The sequence below is a fragment of the Marmota marmota genome, unplaced genomic scaffold (assembly GCF_001458135.2).
Source record: "Marmota marmota marmota unplaced genomic scaffold, marMar, whole genome shotgun sequence".
NCBI classification, from domain to species: Eukaryota; Metazoa; Chordata; class Mammalia; order Rodentia; family Sciuridae; genus Marmota; species Marmota marmota.
Window position 1 is genome coordinate 4,800,795 of NW_025999896.1, and position 19,115 is coordinate 4,819,909.

General features: G+C 33.5%; 1 protein-coding gene across 3 annotated transcripts in view; it reads left to right on the forward strand.

Moving 5' to 3' along the window:
* The window catches only part of Map2k4 (mitogen-activated protein kinase kinase 4), a 108,966-nt gene that overhangs the window by 44,714 nt on the left and 45,137 nt on the right, over positions 1–19,115 (forward strand). For all 3 annotated transcript variants that reach the window (XM_048798097.1, XM_048798098.1, XM_015504499.2), the window contains one exon: positions 14,114–14,233. In XM_048798097.1, the coding sequence (XP_048654054.1) occupies positions 14,159–14,233 (75 nt within the window). In that variant the 5' untranslated portion in view covers positions 14,114–14,158. The remainder of the gene's footprint in view (positions 1–14,113; positions 14,234–19,115) is intronic.

The window sequence follows — 19,115 nt, forward strand, 5'->3', positions numbered from 1 at the left end:
AAAAAAAAAAAAAAAAAAAGACCAGAAAGAGATTTGACCTATAGACTGTACCTGGCAGGCTTATATTGATACCCATAAATGAACTAATGATATCCATCTGCTCCAATTAGGTTTGTGTAATTGTGTTTATTTATTTGTTCAAATATTTAACATGCGTTTGTTCTGTGTAAGATATTTCAGGAAAATCAGCAATGTGGGGTGTGGTTTAAAAAGAAAATCCAATAAAAGGAAGATGAGGCAATACCCTCACTGCCTTTCCTGTGAATTGAAATTCCTATGGTTGTCAGTTGAGAATACAGGCAACCTAAGCTAATCATCATCCTGTTAATTCCCTGTTTTAGAGTTTATCAAAGTGACTTGTTGATATGAGGTTCTCTGGTTTTTATTTGACATTTGAGAGTGGGCTTATATCATACTAATTGAAAATGCTTTCTATGTGGAGGTCAATTGTAAACAAAATCTGTTAGTTTCCTTCATTGTTGACCACTTCTCTCTGCTCTTGGGTCATTAAAAGCAATGTTAAATTAGTGGTAGGGGAAAATTTGATTCTTTGTAGAGGTTTTTGTTTTTGACCATAATTTTACAATGTGGTGAGAACTAATGATCTTTTTAAAAAAAGATGTGTATGTACACAAAACTGCATATAACCTGCAGACCTCTAAAGGTATACAGGCTAAGACCTCTGCTCAAATATCCCTTTAGATAATATATTGCCTTTCTTGAAATGTAAAATGATTTCTCTATTCTTATTTTGTGTTATTGCAGTGTTAGTGGGAAAAGAGTCATGTAGACTCTTTTTGTTGAGTGTTGCATTGTCCTTACACACTATGCATGCTGTGTCGTTATGTATTGTGCATTTGGTTTCAGTTGATGGAGTCTTAAGGGAAAATTTTTGTATGTGAAGTTCTAAAAACTTTTCTCCCAGGTATAAGGGAAAGTACTTTTAAAGAACTATTTCCTGTTTTTTTTTTTTTTTTTTCAGATTGTGTTGGGTGTACTTAAACTATGTTGATCAATATTATAAATTGTTATAGTAATATGGATGGAATTTAACTGTGGTTAAAGGTTTTAAAGTAAAAAATGATACTTTGTTTTTCACATTTTAAAGTTTTTTTCAGTGATTAATTTTATTATATTTGGAGTTATATAAAACTCAAATTTTGAAGAAATTTAAGAATGAAAAAATGAAATTGTTGTCCAAAATTCATAATCTGATTATGTAAATCCCAACTCATAAGAAATGCTTCAGAGATAGTCATGGGACCTATAAACAGTCAACGTCAAATCTGTACCCATTAAGTGTTACTTTCTTAAATACCTTAGCAAACAAAACAGGGATGGGAGAGTGTGGCAGTATGACATATCAGATAACATATAGATGGAGTGTATCATTGGATTTCATAACTTAATACTGGAATAATAAGTCTCTTGTATTAATGTAATTATTATTTGATACCAGTTGGTGAATTTTAAAATGTATTTATAGTTGATTTCTTCAGAGAAGTCTAGTCTTTCATCATACCTGAGAGAGTTTGTTTCTTTAACATTTAGGCATACAGACCAGTTTGACAAGCATAATTGTGCAGAAGCAAAATGTGATTAAGGAGGAGTGAGATTTGACACATTATATATAATATTGTTGAACAATGGTTCACACTGCTGAAAACTTTCTATTATTATTAGTGAAATGAGAAACATCCTTGAAGTAGCTTCATGTTAACATATTAATATGCATTTTGAGAATTTAGAGTACTTTCTTAGATGTTAAGCCTGTCCTAGAAATTATCCTTAATATTTACTTACAGTAGGCTGAGTACAATAGCTCAGGCCTTTGATCCCTGGAACTCAGAAGGCTGAGGCGGGAGAATTCTGAGTTCAAGGCAATCCTCACAGAATAAAAATACAAAAAGGCCTGGGGTTGTAGCTCAGTGGTAGACTACCCCTGTCACAGAATAAAAATACAAAAAGGCCTGGGGTTGTAGCTCAATGGTAGACTACCCCTGGGTTCAATTGCTAGTACTACCTCTCCGCACACACATACATACACACACAAAAAGAAAGAACCGCATAGTAGCTGTACAAAAGTAAACCATGTAATTAGCCTGATTTTTTGTTTTGTTTTGTTTTTTGTTTATTGGCTTTTTTTAAGTTTGGAGGAAATCCTTCCCTTAATATATTTTGCCATATATAAAAAATGTTTGAAAAAGATGACCTCTCAGTTACCAGAAATAATTATCTTAGACTTAATCTAAAAATCAATTAAGATATAATATATAATAAATCAGGTTTAGTGAGGTAACAAATAGTGTATGTAAAAGATTTCTTCATGTGTTGTCTGAGGACAGTTTCCTAGGCTTCCAGTGATGTTCTGTGTTAGGATATCAGATATGGACATTTTTAATCTCTCAGTTTAAATTGCACATACCTGGGGAGAGTGGTCTTGCTCATTGATTTGTGGGAATAATATAATGCTAGTTTTTCTACCTATGTCTGAATGACTAAGCCCCAGGACTGCCTAGGACAAAAACATGTTGTCCCTGGGTCTTCTAAAGCTTAGGGAGGGCAACTGTCTGCTCTGACTAGGTACTTACTCGTGGTTTTGATCAGCATCCTCTATAAATTTTGTTTAATGACCCCTTGTTTCAATTTAAAATGTTTTAAACTAATACATAAAACATGAAAGTTGTACATATTAATGGGGTAATGTGATGTTTCAAAATATATATACATTGTGTAATGTTTTAAATCAGGTTAAACATATCTGTTTATTGAAACATTTATCATTCATTTATGGTGAAAACATTCAAAATTCTTTCTTCCAACTTTTTGAAACATATAGCTCACTTACAGTCATCCCACTGTACATATAATAGCACACAAGAGTTTCTGACTACTATCTAAGTGTAACTTAGTATCTGTTGATCAATTATTCCCCATCTCTTCCTTTCTCCTACTCTTTCTTATCTCTGGTAACTACCATTATACTGTCAACTTATATGAGATCAACAATTTTATATTTCACATGAGTGAGATTATGAGGTAATAGTCTTTATGTGCCTGGCTTATTTCACTTTATATGTTGAACTTTAGTTCCAACCACGTTTTTGTGGCTGACAGGATTTCATTCCTTTTTATGCCTGAATTGTATTGCGTGGTGTACATATACCTCATTTTCTTTATTCATTCATCAGTTGATGTACTTAGGTTGTTTCCATTTTTTTTTGAATTTTATTATAAATAAAAAACTTTGGAATTTTTATTATGAATTGTGCTGCAGTTAATGTAGGAGTTAATACCCCTACTTTATATGATGGTGGGGTGAATACTGAACGAAAAAATGAGACTGAACAACCATTGTCTTTTAGGGATAAAGTAGATATCTCTGTGTAGTTATCTAGAAGGGTTAATTGTAGTATGGTAAAACCCAGTGCTCAGACCCAGTGTTTGAAGAAGCAACAGTCGAGACTGGAATTCTAAGTTAGGTTTATAGAAATTTAGCTCTAGTAGAAACACACAGCAGCTTTTTTTTTTTTTTTTTTTTAGGTGATTATAATTAAGATGTCAAAGTGAATTCCAGGATAGAGGAGAGAGGACTTAGAATAGGTGAAGTATCGCAGTTCAGATCCATGGGCTGAAATTTAGTGGAATTACAAACACAGATTGTTAATAGAAAAATGACTGAGAGGATATAGTTAATCCTACATGTCTAGAGTATCAACTTCCTTGCTATTAGTCCTGTTCCTTCTACCTTCAACTTTATTCTTTCATCTCTCCATTTTTTCATTGATATAAGTGTTCCAGATCCTACATGGTTGCTTGATCTCTGGTGTTTAATTTTGATGTCAGCATCATTGAGACCTAGCTTAACTCTAGTGCATGATAGGAAGGACTAGAGCCTTCTACTGACAGTATCAGCAGCCCACAGGTTAGACTTGCCCTATGCAAAATGTCACTTTTATCTGCTGATTAGGTAGGCATCCTAGTTGCAGATTATATGTCAAGTATGAGAAGTCAGGGATCAGGAAAGCACAGCTTAGCTTGTTTTCCACCACAGTGGGTCCATGCCACTCCTGTCAGAGGTTTGTTGCTGTGTGATTTTGGTGGGATTGTGATGGTCAATAATGATTGAGGGAGTTGCGTTTTAGTGTTTTAAATGTTGGTCTTTGCATAATGTCCTAAAAACACTAGAATGATATTTGACAGGGATGGCCTTAAATTGGAAAAGCTCCTTTTTGATGACGTGTAGTGCTTTGTGAGACAGTTGAAAGACCATAGTGATGATGTTCAATTGTCCAAATCATTTGTGAGATGAAGAAATAATGGCTATGTTGTTTCGAATAGAGAATGGTTCTATTATCTTATAATCTTTTAATTGGCCATATCATGATATCATGTGGTTTAATTAAAACCCATAGCTGGACATGGTGGTAGAGGCCTGTAATACCAGCTACTCTGTAGGCTGAGGCAGGAGGATTGCAGGTTTAAAACCAGCCTGGGCAATTTAGCGAGATGGTCTCAAAAATAAAAAGAGGTAGGGGGTGTAACTCATTGGTAGAACTCTTGCCTAGCATACACCAGGTCCTGGGTTCCATCCCTGGTACAGTAGCAAGAAAAAAAGGATGAAAGGAAAGAAGAGATGAATTAATCTGTGATTGACAGGACCTTTTTAAATTTTTTTTTACCCTAATGTTGCTTATTAAGTGTTGTATTTCATATAAAAAGTGTAAGTGAAATGTTTCTGAAAATGGGCCAATTCCAGGGATGTGGCACAGTTGCCTTCAGTTAGCCTTGATTTTTGAACTAAATGTGTGCTTCCTTTGCTGTTGTTCAAGGCAGTGTTTTTCAGATGGGGTTCTTTCTAAAAAGAATTGTATATGAAAAAACTCTTAGCTTTTCATCACTGTGACCAGAATATCTGACACAAACAACTTGGAGGAGGAAAGGTTTATTTTGGCTTATGGTTTCAGTCCATGGTTGGCTAGCTCCATTGGTGAACAACATAATGGAAGGTCATGATGGAAGGAAACTGCTCATCTCATGCAAGAGAGAGAGAGAGAGGGGTGGGGGAGGTAGAGAGAGAGAAGTAGAACAAAGGGAGCAGGCATGAGAAATATCCTTCCAGGACATGCCCCACCAACCTACTTCCTCCAAAGTAGACCCCAATTCCAAAAATTTCCACCACCTCCCCATAATATCATCAAATTAGTAATCCACTAGTGGATTAATCCACTGATGTGGTTAGAGCTTTCATGATCCAATCACTTCTCAAAAGCCCCATCTGTGATGGAAGGAAACTGCTCATCTCATGCAGCAGGAGAGAGAGAGAGAGAGAGAGAGAGAGAGAGAGAGAGAGAGAGAGAGAACGAACAAGCCTTCAACACATGAATCTTTCTGGGACACAATATCCAAACCATAACAAATCCCTAAATTAAATAGTTAACATCAGTGTTAGAGGTGTAGTACAGGAGACAGAGTATGTGCTCAGCGTGTTGATGTACACGTGGGAGGTACTGGGGATGTAGCTTAGTGGTAAGAGCACACTCTTAGCATGCATGAGGCTCTGGGTTCAGTCCTTTGCACACACATCAATATAATAAAAGATGGGAAGTAGAAATTGAACCTACACATTGGAAGTCATCAGGGGGCATCATCTTAGAGGAAACTTAGGAGCATTAGGACAGTTTGGGAATGGTTGCCCTAGGAATTTTAATCATCCATTAGGTGTTTCTAAATATGTAGTTTCTGAAACCTTCATTGATCTAACTGAATTATGACATTAGACTACATTCCACCTTATTTAAGTGCTTAGAGAAAAACCTGCCTTATTAACCCCCCCCCCACTCTAAATAGGGGACATCTGAACTAAATTGTTGTTTTTAGGCAATAGCTCTGAAATTAGTCATTTATCAGATTTGTATTGTCATTTTTACTTTGTTGTCATGGGTACTGAGGTCCTTAAAATTTTCAGTGCTGAGATTAACATTGTATTCTTTAAATATGTATGATATAGTTAGTAAACAGGAAGTAGATACCATCCTTATCAAGGCTTATCAAGCTTGTTCCTTAAAGCTTTGTACTCAGGGCAGATTTTCCCATTAGGTAGTGAAACATGCCTTTGGAACTGATCTCCTGGGTTCTCTGATAGTGCATAGCAGAGGATATGTAAAAGGAATTAATTGGGCTTCAGTATCCCTAGTGAAAAGAATGGGAGGTACTACTTACTGTTAATGAATTAATGTGGCTAAGATACAACTGGGAGTTCATTAAATTGATTTCAAAGACTTGGATGATTTGGGGGTTAATCAGCATCCTTTCTGCTGGTCTTAGTAAAAGCATATGTCTTCATAATTTAAAAAAAAATTGACTTCACAGGCACCATTTGTCACTTTTTGACATGAAAGCAAATTTTGCATGTGATCAACATTCCTGATACCTTGCTTTTTAAACTGTTTGTTTTGGCTAATATTGCCATCTGCTTTGATTTTATTAATGATGGCATTGTGAGATGTCATGGATTTTTTTTGTGTGTGTGTGTATGTATGTATGTTATTCGTGTGGAAGACAATAACAAGAATGAACTTACACAGCAAGGTTGTAAGTCTTACTGTATCTGTGGAATGTAGAATCTTTGGTTTGCAAATTAAGAAAATTAGAATTCTAAGATTTCCTGTGGCCCTGTAGAAAATGTTAGTACATCTATACTGTAGTAGTTTCTGGAATTTTACATATTTGTATTAGAACTGAATTTTGGACATTTTTGCTGGGAAAGCAGCATTTGTTTGTAAGGATCAGAAGAGTTGGGACGCTTTGGAGTCTGAGTTGTACCCCCTTTTATATTTTCTTCACAGACACTTTAGGAAGGTTTTTGACAAGGAATGTTTAATGAATATTTATGACATAGCAGTATTGGTGCTTGTTGATCACAGGAACTGGGCACATTTTCTTTTTTCTTTTTTTGGTGGTTAGGGGATTGAACACAAGGCTTTGCACACGCTGAGCACATACTCTGTCTCCTGTGCTACACCTCTAACCCCTTGGATGCATCTTCAAAATATCATAATAATAATGATATTCATTAAGATAATATTGTTATTTTCATCTTTTGATTTTAAATGTAATACTGTTAAAACTTAACTGTATCATTCTTTATTTTCTGTGGTAAAGAGTTCTACCTAAGGTCCCATGTAATATGTTTGCTCATGTACCAGTAGGATTTCTGTGTGGGTGATATTAACCAATGTCCTCCTCATCCAAAAGGCAAACAGTTCTCATTACAGGGATCTTTGGTTTTGTCACAGAGTGGTTGTTCTAGCTATCTTCCTAATTAGCAAAACATTTGACAGTTGCTTTGACACATGGGATACATATACTCTGGTACCCTTAGACGACAGTAAGAGCTTACGTAGAGGAATGAGCCACATGCACTGAAATATGAGCTTTACTCTTCAGTATAAAACCATTGTGGGTGTGGTATATGCTGCATTCTCTGTTTTCAATCCCCTGAAAAGAAAGTTCAGTGAAGTTTCACTATCATTGGGTAAAATTTGCTTTTGGATATTATTTTGATGATAAAATGAGGATTCTATGGTTGTATGAAGTTATATAGAAAGAGAAGCATGTGTAACATAGTCAATATATTTTGCATTTCAGGCATTACATCTTTGTTTAAAAGGAAACATTTGGCTGATTTGAGAATAAAATACAATTGAGTATGCAACACTATAAAGATAAATCATATTTTATGATGATATTAATTAATATCATCTACTGACCTTAATGTTTTTCTTCAAGCTTTCCCTTAGCACCTTGATTGGAGCTGGAGTCAAGAAATATTATTTTTGTTGTAGGTAGGATATTAAAGGATATCTGTCATTAAGGGAAAAAACAAAGAAAAATGAGCTTTAGCTGATGGTGATAGCATGATCCATATAGTTTTGCTGGTGTTCTGAGTTTGGTTGGTGATAAATTTAAAATGGTACTGTTCCTTGATAATGGACTTATAGTACTTTGCATCTTTTCATCCCATTCAAATTGTTTCATTCAGTGCCTAGAGTAATCTCTAAAGTCCTATACTGATTTCTTCTATAGTAACTGAATCCATCACCTTGCTGAGTTTTATTGTGTGTATGCCTTATTTCTAACCAAGGAACTCACCTCTCTTTTGCTTTGGAGTACTCTTACCTTATTCCTACCATATTCTAAGCACCCTGAGAATGAACTTGGGCCTCAGGGATATGAGTCTTCTACTTCACTTTAATACCTTGAAAGATTGCCCTTTGTACCCTCAGCCATACAGAAACCTGACAAGAATTGATCATGTTAGGATTTAGAGACCTTATCTGCCAGGATTGTAGTCATGGTCTTCCACATTAGTTTTCCCATTTTTTCTGCTCCCCCGGCTTCATTTCTCCCATACTTTTTTTTTTTTTCCATTTTAAAGCAAATATTGTATCAGAACTAATAGTCATTTTGTAAAGTTTGTTGCTATTTTCAAGTCATTGCTTTCTTAGGTCACTTCTTGATTCCTGGTATGTTTGCTGATGACTCATATCCATTTTGCATGGAGTATTCACATTCTAGGAACTGACATCTGTCATACACACTATGGAACTACTGTTTTAAATTAAGAGCATGTGTGATTTATCACCAATTATCCTAACTCTGAGTCTTTTGAAGATATTATGACCTCTTTTCTCTTTCTTTAACAGGAATGGGATCAGGTAATCCTGAATGTCTCCTCATACACAGTACAAATAGAGCTTGTCATCTGTTTAACCTTTTCCGATAGCTTGATTTAGTGGAAAGAAAAATTCTGGGTTGATCTGATGATAGTCAGTAGTTGTCACATCAGGACGCAAGGAGTTACACAATGGTCATTTCAAGCAGGCCCTGGTGCTTTGTTATATGGGACATGCCTTACCTTTCTAGCAACTGAGAGATCTAAGAACCCCAAGATATCAGGGTTAACTGTGAATGAGTGTGTGGCAAGGACCACTATCAGAATCAGATAGGTGTTTATTTAGTGTCTAAAACAAAATAGTCTTTGATGATCTGCTTTTTGCTACCAACTTTGTGAGTCTTATTCTTTCCTATGGTGGGAATCAAACCCAGCACCTCCTACGTGCTAGCCAAGCACTCTACCACTGAATGTGTCTGTTATTTTGCTTCTTCTGCAGTTTCATCCTTAGCCATTGTATGGTCAGCGTTCCTTCTTTTTCTGTTTGCCACATTTGAGTCTTCTGGTTTTATCCCCTAATAGTGATGGGTTTATCATCATATTCTTTCCCTCTATTCCCTCTCCCTATTTCTCTCCACCCCTGAAAATAGATTAAAAAATGGAGTGGGCAGGGGAGTCACCATTATGACTAGAATATGTCATATTATCTCAGTAAGAGATAGTTTTTCTTCAGAGTATATACACTGCTTATTACCATCTTCTTGTTTTCTTCTTTCTCTTTGGCCTTCCCACCAATAGGTCCTTCGGTGAATTGTTTTATTATTTTCCCCCAAATAATAATACTTTTCCTTTTCCATTATAACAATGTGTCTTAATCTACTTGAAAGTTCTTCATACTTATTGATGTTAGTTTTGTCACTGGCTATTCTTTCCTGAAGAATACCAGTAAATTGTGTATCCAAGGTGAGGTTGAAAAGGTTTAGACAGGTTAGAGAATCATGTCAGCATAGAGAGCGAGCTGCCCTGAAATTCCCAATGTTAAATTAGATGACATCTAAAACTATACCACATGTGCATGGATGTTCATTATCAGTATAAGGGGTATTTGTACTTTAAATTCATGTTGTTAAAACTTTAGGTTTTCTATCTAAGGCCAAGCATAAGATGTCAACATTTAAATTTAGCAGTGACTTTTGATACCATGTGATTGAGTGATTTGGGCCATTTCTTCTGAGTGGGACTGTTTTTAAAGTGAGAATAAAATACAATTGAGTATGCAACACTATAAAGATCAGTATCTATGAGAAAGATTTCTACCATATGAAACAAATGAAGATCTCAAATTAAGGTAGCATAACCATAAAATTGTTTTGTAATGAGGTAGGAGGGTGAGGAAGGACAAGGGGATAATTTCTAACTGGAGATTTTTACCTTATTTGTTGAACTTGTTAAATTTTCATTATGGCAGCCTAGTCCTTACGGACATCCCAGAAACTGAATTTGCAGCTATTCCAACCAGTGGCATATGTTGGATTGGTAATTTTAGAAAAATGAAGCTCTTTGTTGTTGTTTATATGTAAGAACAATATATAATACTAGTTAGTCGAAAAACCAGATGGTTAGATACTTAATTTGACTTTTCCCCTCTGATTCTAGTTGGAGTCATTTTGGTATTTCTGATCTGCTCCTACTTGTTTTTATTGTCATTTACTAGCTTTTAAAGGCTTGCAAAGTGTATAAAACACCCTGAATACAAATTTGGACAATTTAAAAGTATTTTATGTACAATATTGGTGCAACATAATGCACCAATAAAAAATGTGGGGGAAAATAAAATATTTTGTTAACTTCAAGTATATGTATTTGTTCACTAGAAAACATGTGCACACACACACATATACATAAATGTTTATATATATGGTTGTAGTTCTTATTTTGATTTTAAATGTTTCCTCTACATTATGTTTTTTAAAAATTAGAAATAATATGAAAATGATTTTCATTATTGGAAAAGAGATTATAGTGCTTTTCAAGAAAAAGTTTTAACTTGTCCCAAGGGCATGTAATAACTTAAGCTAGGTTAATAAAGAATTGACATGCATAAGAACTCAACACCATAATGGAGAAAAATAATGATTTTGATGAACTCTGATATTTGAATGAAAAATGAAACTCTTAAAACTTAAAGATTCTTTAGATGGTTTTAAAAAAATTTTTGTGGGGCTGAGGTTGTGGTTCAGTGGTAAAGTACTTGCTTAGCATGTGTGAGGCACTGGGTTTAATTCTTAGCACCATATATAAATAGATATATAGATAGATAGATAAAATAAAGGTCCATCAACAACTCAAAATAAAAAATAAAAAAAAATATATTTTGCAATCTCCTAGGAGCTTTCTTTCTAAAAGAAAAAAGAATGGAGAAAAAGACAAAAATTTGCTGAGCTCAAAATAAATATCAGCTTTACCTAAATTTGATATAATGAGCAAAAATTTTCTGGAATCCAAAGCATTTATCAATAGATTTTGATTTCTGAGCATTGTGATTACAGGAGGGAGAATTCTTAGTAACATAATTGCCTTCATCTTTATATTTCTATATTCCTGTGTCCCTAAGGACAAACTTATAAAAGGAAGGAAAGTTTGTTCACAATTTTGTTTTCAATTTTATGGTTATGCTACCTTAATTTTAGATCTTCATTTGTTTCAAATAGTAGAAATCTTTCTCATAGATTCTGTTCTGATTTTTCATTAGAAAAATTTTTCCTGGTAGTGTCTTTCTTTACTCAGTGTTCACTGATTTTTAATCATAGATTATCATTAAGTATTCTTCACCTTGAATGAATTATTGAGTTGTTGAATTAAAATCTTAGCTTGAAGTTATTATAGGTATATGCTTATAATTAATCTCCTTTTGGGGGTTCTCTAGGTCTTTTGAATTAGTTTATTAAGTGCTCACATATGATACATGTTAAACCTAATGCTAAAACTTTATTTAACTGTACTTGCTTATTCCCAAATAATTCAGATGTAATATCAGCAGCTAGCTACTCTTCTACCTACCACCAGTCACTTGGACAGAATGTTTGGGGAGCTTGAGGAGCATCCAGGAGCACCATCGATTTCATGTTACATCTATAGGCCATTCAGCTGCACCATGTTCTGTTTTGTACTAGAAGTGGCATTGAAGAATATGTTATAGATAAATAGTTTTCCTGTCATGTGAGATGATCTCAAAGGATAGCTGTGCAAGAAAGCCTTCCATATTTTGGTTAATAACAATTCTGTTAGAGTTTGTCTTAGTATTAGGTATTGATCACATGCAGGAATTTCAGTTAGAACTCCAGTTCATGTAGTAGCTTGTATCCTTTCTGTAACTACAGCAGAGTTTTGAAAGTTGGCTTTCCAAAGACAAACATTGACGTTAACTGAAGAACTCTTGACTATCATGTGCTTTCTAAGAGTTGGAATATAAAGATTTATACAAATATAAATTTAGAAAGCTACGTAGCCAGTGTAAGAAAACTAAAACTAGTAAAGAGGACATGTTTTAAAATAGTATTTTTAAGTGCATGCTTATATATTTGTACATTTACATTTGCCAGTATATCCATAAAAGTAAAAATAGAAAATATAATACATTTTTAAACCTTTTAATAGTTAAAATTGTTTAATAAATAGAAATCTTTTCCCAACTAAAGGGTCATTTGAATTTTCTTTCCTACTTGTTTCTTTTAAATTTAGATATAGTATTATCTTTTTAAAATCATCTTTTTAAATAAATATTTTCACAGCCATACTTACAAATTTATTTTTAAAAGCAGAAATAAAAGTAATTAAAATGATTCCAAAAATTACTTAGTGTCATGTTTTGAACAAACATAAATCATGTCTCTGAGCCATTTTGACTTTTAAAAAAATATCCTTTTTGGGCAAACATTATGCTGATGTGAATTTAAAAACAAAGTTAGCAATTCCCAAACTATAAAAATAGAGAAGTGGAGAGAGAAAGAAGGAAAAAGCTTCTTAATTTTAGCAGAACTAGTCTTATTTTCTTTTTCACTCTTTTTATCTGACAATGACATTGAATGTAGAAGTTTTAAATAAATCAGTGCATATAAGACGTCAGTTAATAAATTTTATTTGATATGGAATACAGTAGCTAGCAAGGTATAATTTTGCAGCAAAATTAAATTTGTATTTGGAGAATATGGAATTCCTCGTTTAGTATCAATAAATGAAACTTAGAGAACCTATTTCTATTCTTTAAACAACTGCTTATTCTTGTCACATGGAATACATCTTTTGTATCTCTCTGTGCCTCTGGCTTGTCTTCTGTAAAATGGGCTCAAGAATTTAAATGACTGCCTTCCTCCCTTTGGAGAACATTGAGAACAGATACCTCCAAGTCTTTGAAGACAATTGCTACCTTGTCTATTTTTTGATTCTAACTTTCCCTGTAAGTATGTGCTGTGTATTGTATCCAGTGGCGCGATGTGATGTTGTGAACTTTTTAAGTGAGAACAGAAGTTGTTTGCATGCTTTCATGTTAAACTATAGTTCCATTACTAATGTTTCCCATTTTCTGGACTTGATTGTGTCCTTTCTCTTGTGCATTGGGAACTGTTTCTCTGAACACCTACATATTTTATACTGTTCCTGGTTGGGAGGTGGGCGGTGAAGACATGAATGGTATTTGGTAGTCTCTCAGAAATCTGCAGAGAAGTTGTGATAGAGCTTGATTACAGATATGTCCCAGGTCTTCATTGTACAGAGGAGTACTGACTGCATCAGCTTAGGAGTAGACCAGAAGAGCCCTATGTTTCTTCATTTTTAGGTTTTCTTTTATAGGTTTATGCTGACTCATGAATTGGATAGTTAGAACTTTTTGTTAATGTCTAGAAATTGCAGTGAAGGCTCCCAGTCTAGGATTTGAGCGACTTGGATTCTTGTTTGAGTATTGTCCCTACATTATATACTTTATGTGTTTTGTTTTCCATCAGTGAGGATGCTTTTGGTGTGAGGATACTAGGGAGTAAAGAGGGGTGTTATTGCATGGGATGTCTAAATCCCATACAGTTCTGAAATGCCGATTTAAAATACATATGAAAATACTTATGATTAATTATTTATGTGGAAACTGTTAACTTGTGATTTTCTTTATATTTGCATGTGGGTGTTAATTTTCACTGCCTAGGAATTTTTTTGCATAGTTTCCAACATCATTAGTCAATGCTGTGGTTCAAAAGTCCTGTACCATTTAAAGAAGTTCCAAGTACTATCTTCATACTTTTTTTGTGTGATAAAAGGATGGTAATTTTTATATCTGGTTAGTACTTGTGAAGTCTGGTAATTTTCAGTACTGTGGTAGAGGTTTTACTCAAATTTCTTAAATTGTTTTATGTTTTTATGACATCTGTTGTCATTTTTTTTTTCCAGAGAATACGGTCAACAGTGGATGAAAAAGAACAAAAACAACTTCTTATGGATTTGGATGTAGTAATGCGGAGTAGTGATTGCCCATACATTGTTCAGTTTTATGGTGCACTCTTCAGAGAGGTAGGAATAAACTGTTTGGATTTTAGCTGATAAATATCTGGTTATAGAAAGAAAGAGGATGGCAGCATTAACTAATCTAAATGCCATATGTTAGTAATAAGTTAATTATCTCTATTTTCATATATAGCCTTGTTAAACTATATATTTACTTCTATCACTCATTGTTCCTTTTTTTTTAATATTTTTTTTTTTAGTTGGATACAATATCTTTATTTATTTATTTTTATGTGGTGCTGAGGATTGAACCCAGGGCCTCACAGCGCTCTACCACGGAACCACAACCCCAGCCCCTCATTGTTCCTTTGATTAAGGAGTGACTCATATATACATACATATAAATATATAAGTATATTTATATATACTTGTGACTGTCATTCTTAAGTCCTGTAATTTCTTTCTTCATTTACAAATATTTTCTATTGGTTAAGAACTTGACAAAATCGCAATATCAGTACTTTTACTCACTTTTGCTCTTAATTCTATCTACACTTAATGTGTTAACCCCGCGCCCCATCCTCAGTTATACCCATTGGACATAGATAATTAACTATTACAATATAAATTCTTTTTTTCTAGTTCTGTTATCCTGAGTTTTGGGTAGAAACTAATACTCTGATTTCTTGATCTCATGATTATGTTTCTTCTTTTGCCATCTAGTTACTCTCTCTCCCAACACTGCCTCTAGTTGTCAGCCTACACACTCTAAGTCATACACTGTCTAACCATGAAATGAGTTAGGGCTAGGAGTAAAGACGGAACTGTACGTGAATGAAGTTATCTTACACCATTCTGGACTGTCATAAGTTGGAATATTTAATTAGTTGAATAAAACTTGAATTAAGTATTTCATGTAATGTTAATACCATTCTCATCTTGAAAATGTTAAAATTAGCTGATGGGGTTGTTATGAATTGGAATTGGGAAAAACTTCCTACTCTTTCTGATACTAGGTTTGAAATTGAAGGGTTCTCTGCCATTGAGCTACATCTCCAGGCCTTTTTATTTTTATTTTGAGACAAGGTTTTGTTAATTTCCTAGGCTGGCCTTGGAGCTTATGATCCTCTTGCCTCAGCCTTTTAAGTAGCTGGAATTATAGGCACATGCTCTTCTCTTCTTTTGATGAACTGATTATAAAGATTGTGACTTCAGTGTTTTTCTCACTTTTTTGCCTAAAAATTTCTTCTTTTCTTTTAAAATAGTGCTGAATGTAGCATTGAATAGAAATATGTGAGATCTTGTGATATAAAAGACCTTTTAAGTTAGTTGTTTCTTAATCTAATTTTGAAATTTTTATGTATTTTTTTGTGATCTTAATAGATAACTGTAATAATTGTGATTCATGATAGAGCCCATTTCTTTGTTGAGTTGTTAGTTCTTAATTCTATAATCATGTACTTTCTTCCTATTCCTTGAACTTTTTAATGACTTAAATATTCTTTTTTATGACCAGAAGCATTGAATTTGTTAAGTTTCTTTATCATTTCATTTCAGTGTTACACTGTATAGTACGTATGTCCATGACTATATCCTGACCTAAATATTACATAATGTCATAATGTTCATAAGATCATTAATCTGAAACTTTCTTCATGTTGTACAAGAATCTATTTCCTCCTCCTTTTATCCCCAAACTATATACTTACTCTTTACCAACACTAAATCCTCTGATCACTTGACTTAGGCAGAATATATTCTTTCATTCTTAGGCAGAATAGTTATTTAGGGACAGAATGAGATATTTTTCTTCTAATTAGATTGCACAGTTAGCTTTTTTAAGGCTCTTCATTATTACTGTGGACTCTCATCAGTTCTACCTTCGTTCCCAAATCAACCCTATAGTGCTGGAATTTAGTAGTTCATTTCCCTTCCCATTCACCTTGGCAGCATTTAAATATGTAGCCACAGGCCAAGATTGTGTGGGAGTCTGATTTTATGAAAGGAAGACTGAGTAAATGATTTCCATGATTGACAAGTTAATGGAAACAAAGCAAAGAAAGCTTGGAGTAGTGTCTGAACTGTATTTTTTTGTTTTCTTGTCATGGATAGTCGAGTAAAATTTGGTTTTATATCGTAGGTTAAAGGAGTTGAAAGATGCAGCTGTAAGCAGGAGCATGTGTTGAATGTTTATTGTTTTTACCATGTTGTCTTCCCAATAGTTCAGGAGATTTGGTGGCATTATTTCCTCTTTCTAGAGAGGAAAACAAAATTTGGAGTATTAATTTGAACAAAAGTGGTAAAGACAGGACTCCAGAGACAGAATGTTCACTGTTTTCTTTATCTCAGTTGGTGCACGGATGAAAAGCTTTTAGCTTCATGTAAAAAATAATCTACTTTTAAATGTTAGAGTGAAATAGGATGAAAGCTTAGACGCTACACAGTTGAGCTGTAGCAAGTCACAGAATACTTAAGTAGATGAAATATTAACTTCCCCTTCACATCTTAGAATCAAATAAGTAATATGTACTTCTCAATAATCAAAGACGAAGTTTTAGAAAAGTAGAAAGTTTATATTTTAAGAGAGATTAGTCACAGTGTGTTTCCTGAAGTTTCAGAGGCTAAAAAAACCAGTGTTTGGAGAAACATTTGAGGTGGATACCTTAGAAGTGTATATTTTTAGTGACATTACCTTCATTTCCAATGATAAAGGTGAAATTCTGTGTTTAACAATGGAAATGAATGTATGCCTATTGGAACTTTTTAACCTTACCATTGGAAAAGAGACCCTCCAGTGATTTAATTTCACATAATTTGTACCACTACCAGGAACTTATGAGATGCTCTTTTTCTTGGTCTTGCTGCTGCTGTGTGGATATTAATCTTGCTATAGGGTAATAGTGAGCCTCTGAAAGCTCCATAATTTTATTCAGTAATACCTGATATTGAAGTTGGCAATTTATGTTTTTCCATTGTATTTACTCATATCCATATATTTCCTTCAATTTGCCTTTATGCATTTCAAAGTTTGCATAACTGGAATCATCCTATATGTGTCCTCCACAGTATATTTTATTCAACATAGTTTCAAGATTTGTTCGTATAAATATAGGTGGATATTTTCAATTTATTTTAATCATCTTGTACATTCTAAATGACTAAATAGACCATATTTGATTTTAAAGAGTCCTAATGCAGTTTATCTCTAATTTTTTTGCAACTGTAAGCAGCGCAGAAAATGAATAGTGTTTTGCATGTCTATTTGACAACCTAGGTTACAGATTCTTTAGAATATTTTTCCAGGACATCTAATTGCTGGATCAAATAAGAATATCTTCAACTTGAATGATCATTTTTACATTTTTCTCTGGACTGGTTGAACTGACTGATATTTCTACCAGTAATGAATAAGAATTTCTGTAGCAGGAATTATATCCATTTGGCAGCAATGGAAATAGTAGATTGCTTAATGATATATATAGCAATAGATTAGTAGTTGCTTAATTTGTAGTTTTCATTGTTAAGATGCCTCATGGTCCATTTGGCACCCAGAGTTCATGTCATGGCCACTAGAAAGAAGGAAAAAAGAATGGAAAGGGTTTTCCTGAAATCATCAACTGACTTTTGAGTTGATATTTTATTGGCTGTCTTTCTCTATATGAAAGACTGGGAAATTTTGTTTTTAATTGTAAAAGGTAATGCTTATTGGATAGGTCATAAACATTTACTGTCACAGATCCCGTTTTTTCCTGGTCTATATTAATTTTAAATGTTTCTCTTAATAAGGGGTTTGGAATGGTATCTCACTTTTAAAATTGCATTTGGTTAATTACTGGTGAGATACAGAATATTTCCACGTATTTACTTTTTTTTTCCTTGTGAATTATCTATTTATATCCCTTTGCCATTATCCTAATTAAGATTTGTCATTTTGAATAGTTTAGCATACTTCTTTATTATTCAGGGTACTGATCTTTTGTTTCTTTATACAAATTCATGTTTTAATCTTATTTTTAACTTTTTGGTATGATATTCTTTATCATATAGAAATATATGTTATAATGGAGACATTTAAATTTATAGGTCTCTTGGTGTGTATTTTTCACGTCTGATTTTGGCAAGAAATTTTTACCTACACTGAAGAGATTAAAAATCTCTTACAAAAATGTTTTAAACTTACTTTTCAGAAAATCCACTTAGAAGTTTTTATATTTGTGTTTATGAATGATTTGAGCTGATGATTTAATTTTAACTTTTTTTTATATGAAAGACCAATGGTCTCAGCAGCATTCATTAAATGATCCATCCTTTTAAAAAAATTTTTTTATTTGTTCTTTTTAGTTATATATGATAGTAGGATGTATTTTGACATATCAAACATACATGGAGTATAACTAACCATTTTTATGATTGTCCATGATATGGAGTTATACTGATCATTCATTCATATGTGAACATAGGAAAGTTATGTTCAGTTCATTCTACTGTCTTTCTTATTCCCATCTCCGCTCCCTTCCCTTCATTCCCTTTGTCTAATCCAGTGAACTTCTGTCCACCCCCCACACCCTTATTGTGTGTTAGCATCTGCATATCAGAAAGAACATTTGGCCCTTGGATTTTTGGGATTGACTTATTTTACTTAGCATGATAGTTTTCAGTTCCATCCATCTACCAGCATACTTTAATTCTCCTTTATGGCTGAGTAATAATAATCCATCCTTTTGTGATTGTTTTATTTTTTTGGTCACAGCTGTCACATATCAAATTTCAGTTTGTGCATAGACTTTTAAATCTGTTCTATTGCCATATGTGTCTTTTAATAGTTATAAGTTTATAAAAAAGTCTTTGTTTAGTAGGTCAGTCCCTCTTCTTTGAATCTCTCTCGGCTGCTTTTAACCCTACTTTTCCTATATAAGTTTTAGTATAAACTTGAAAATTTCTATTAGAA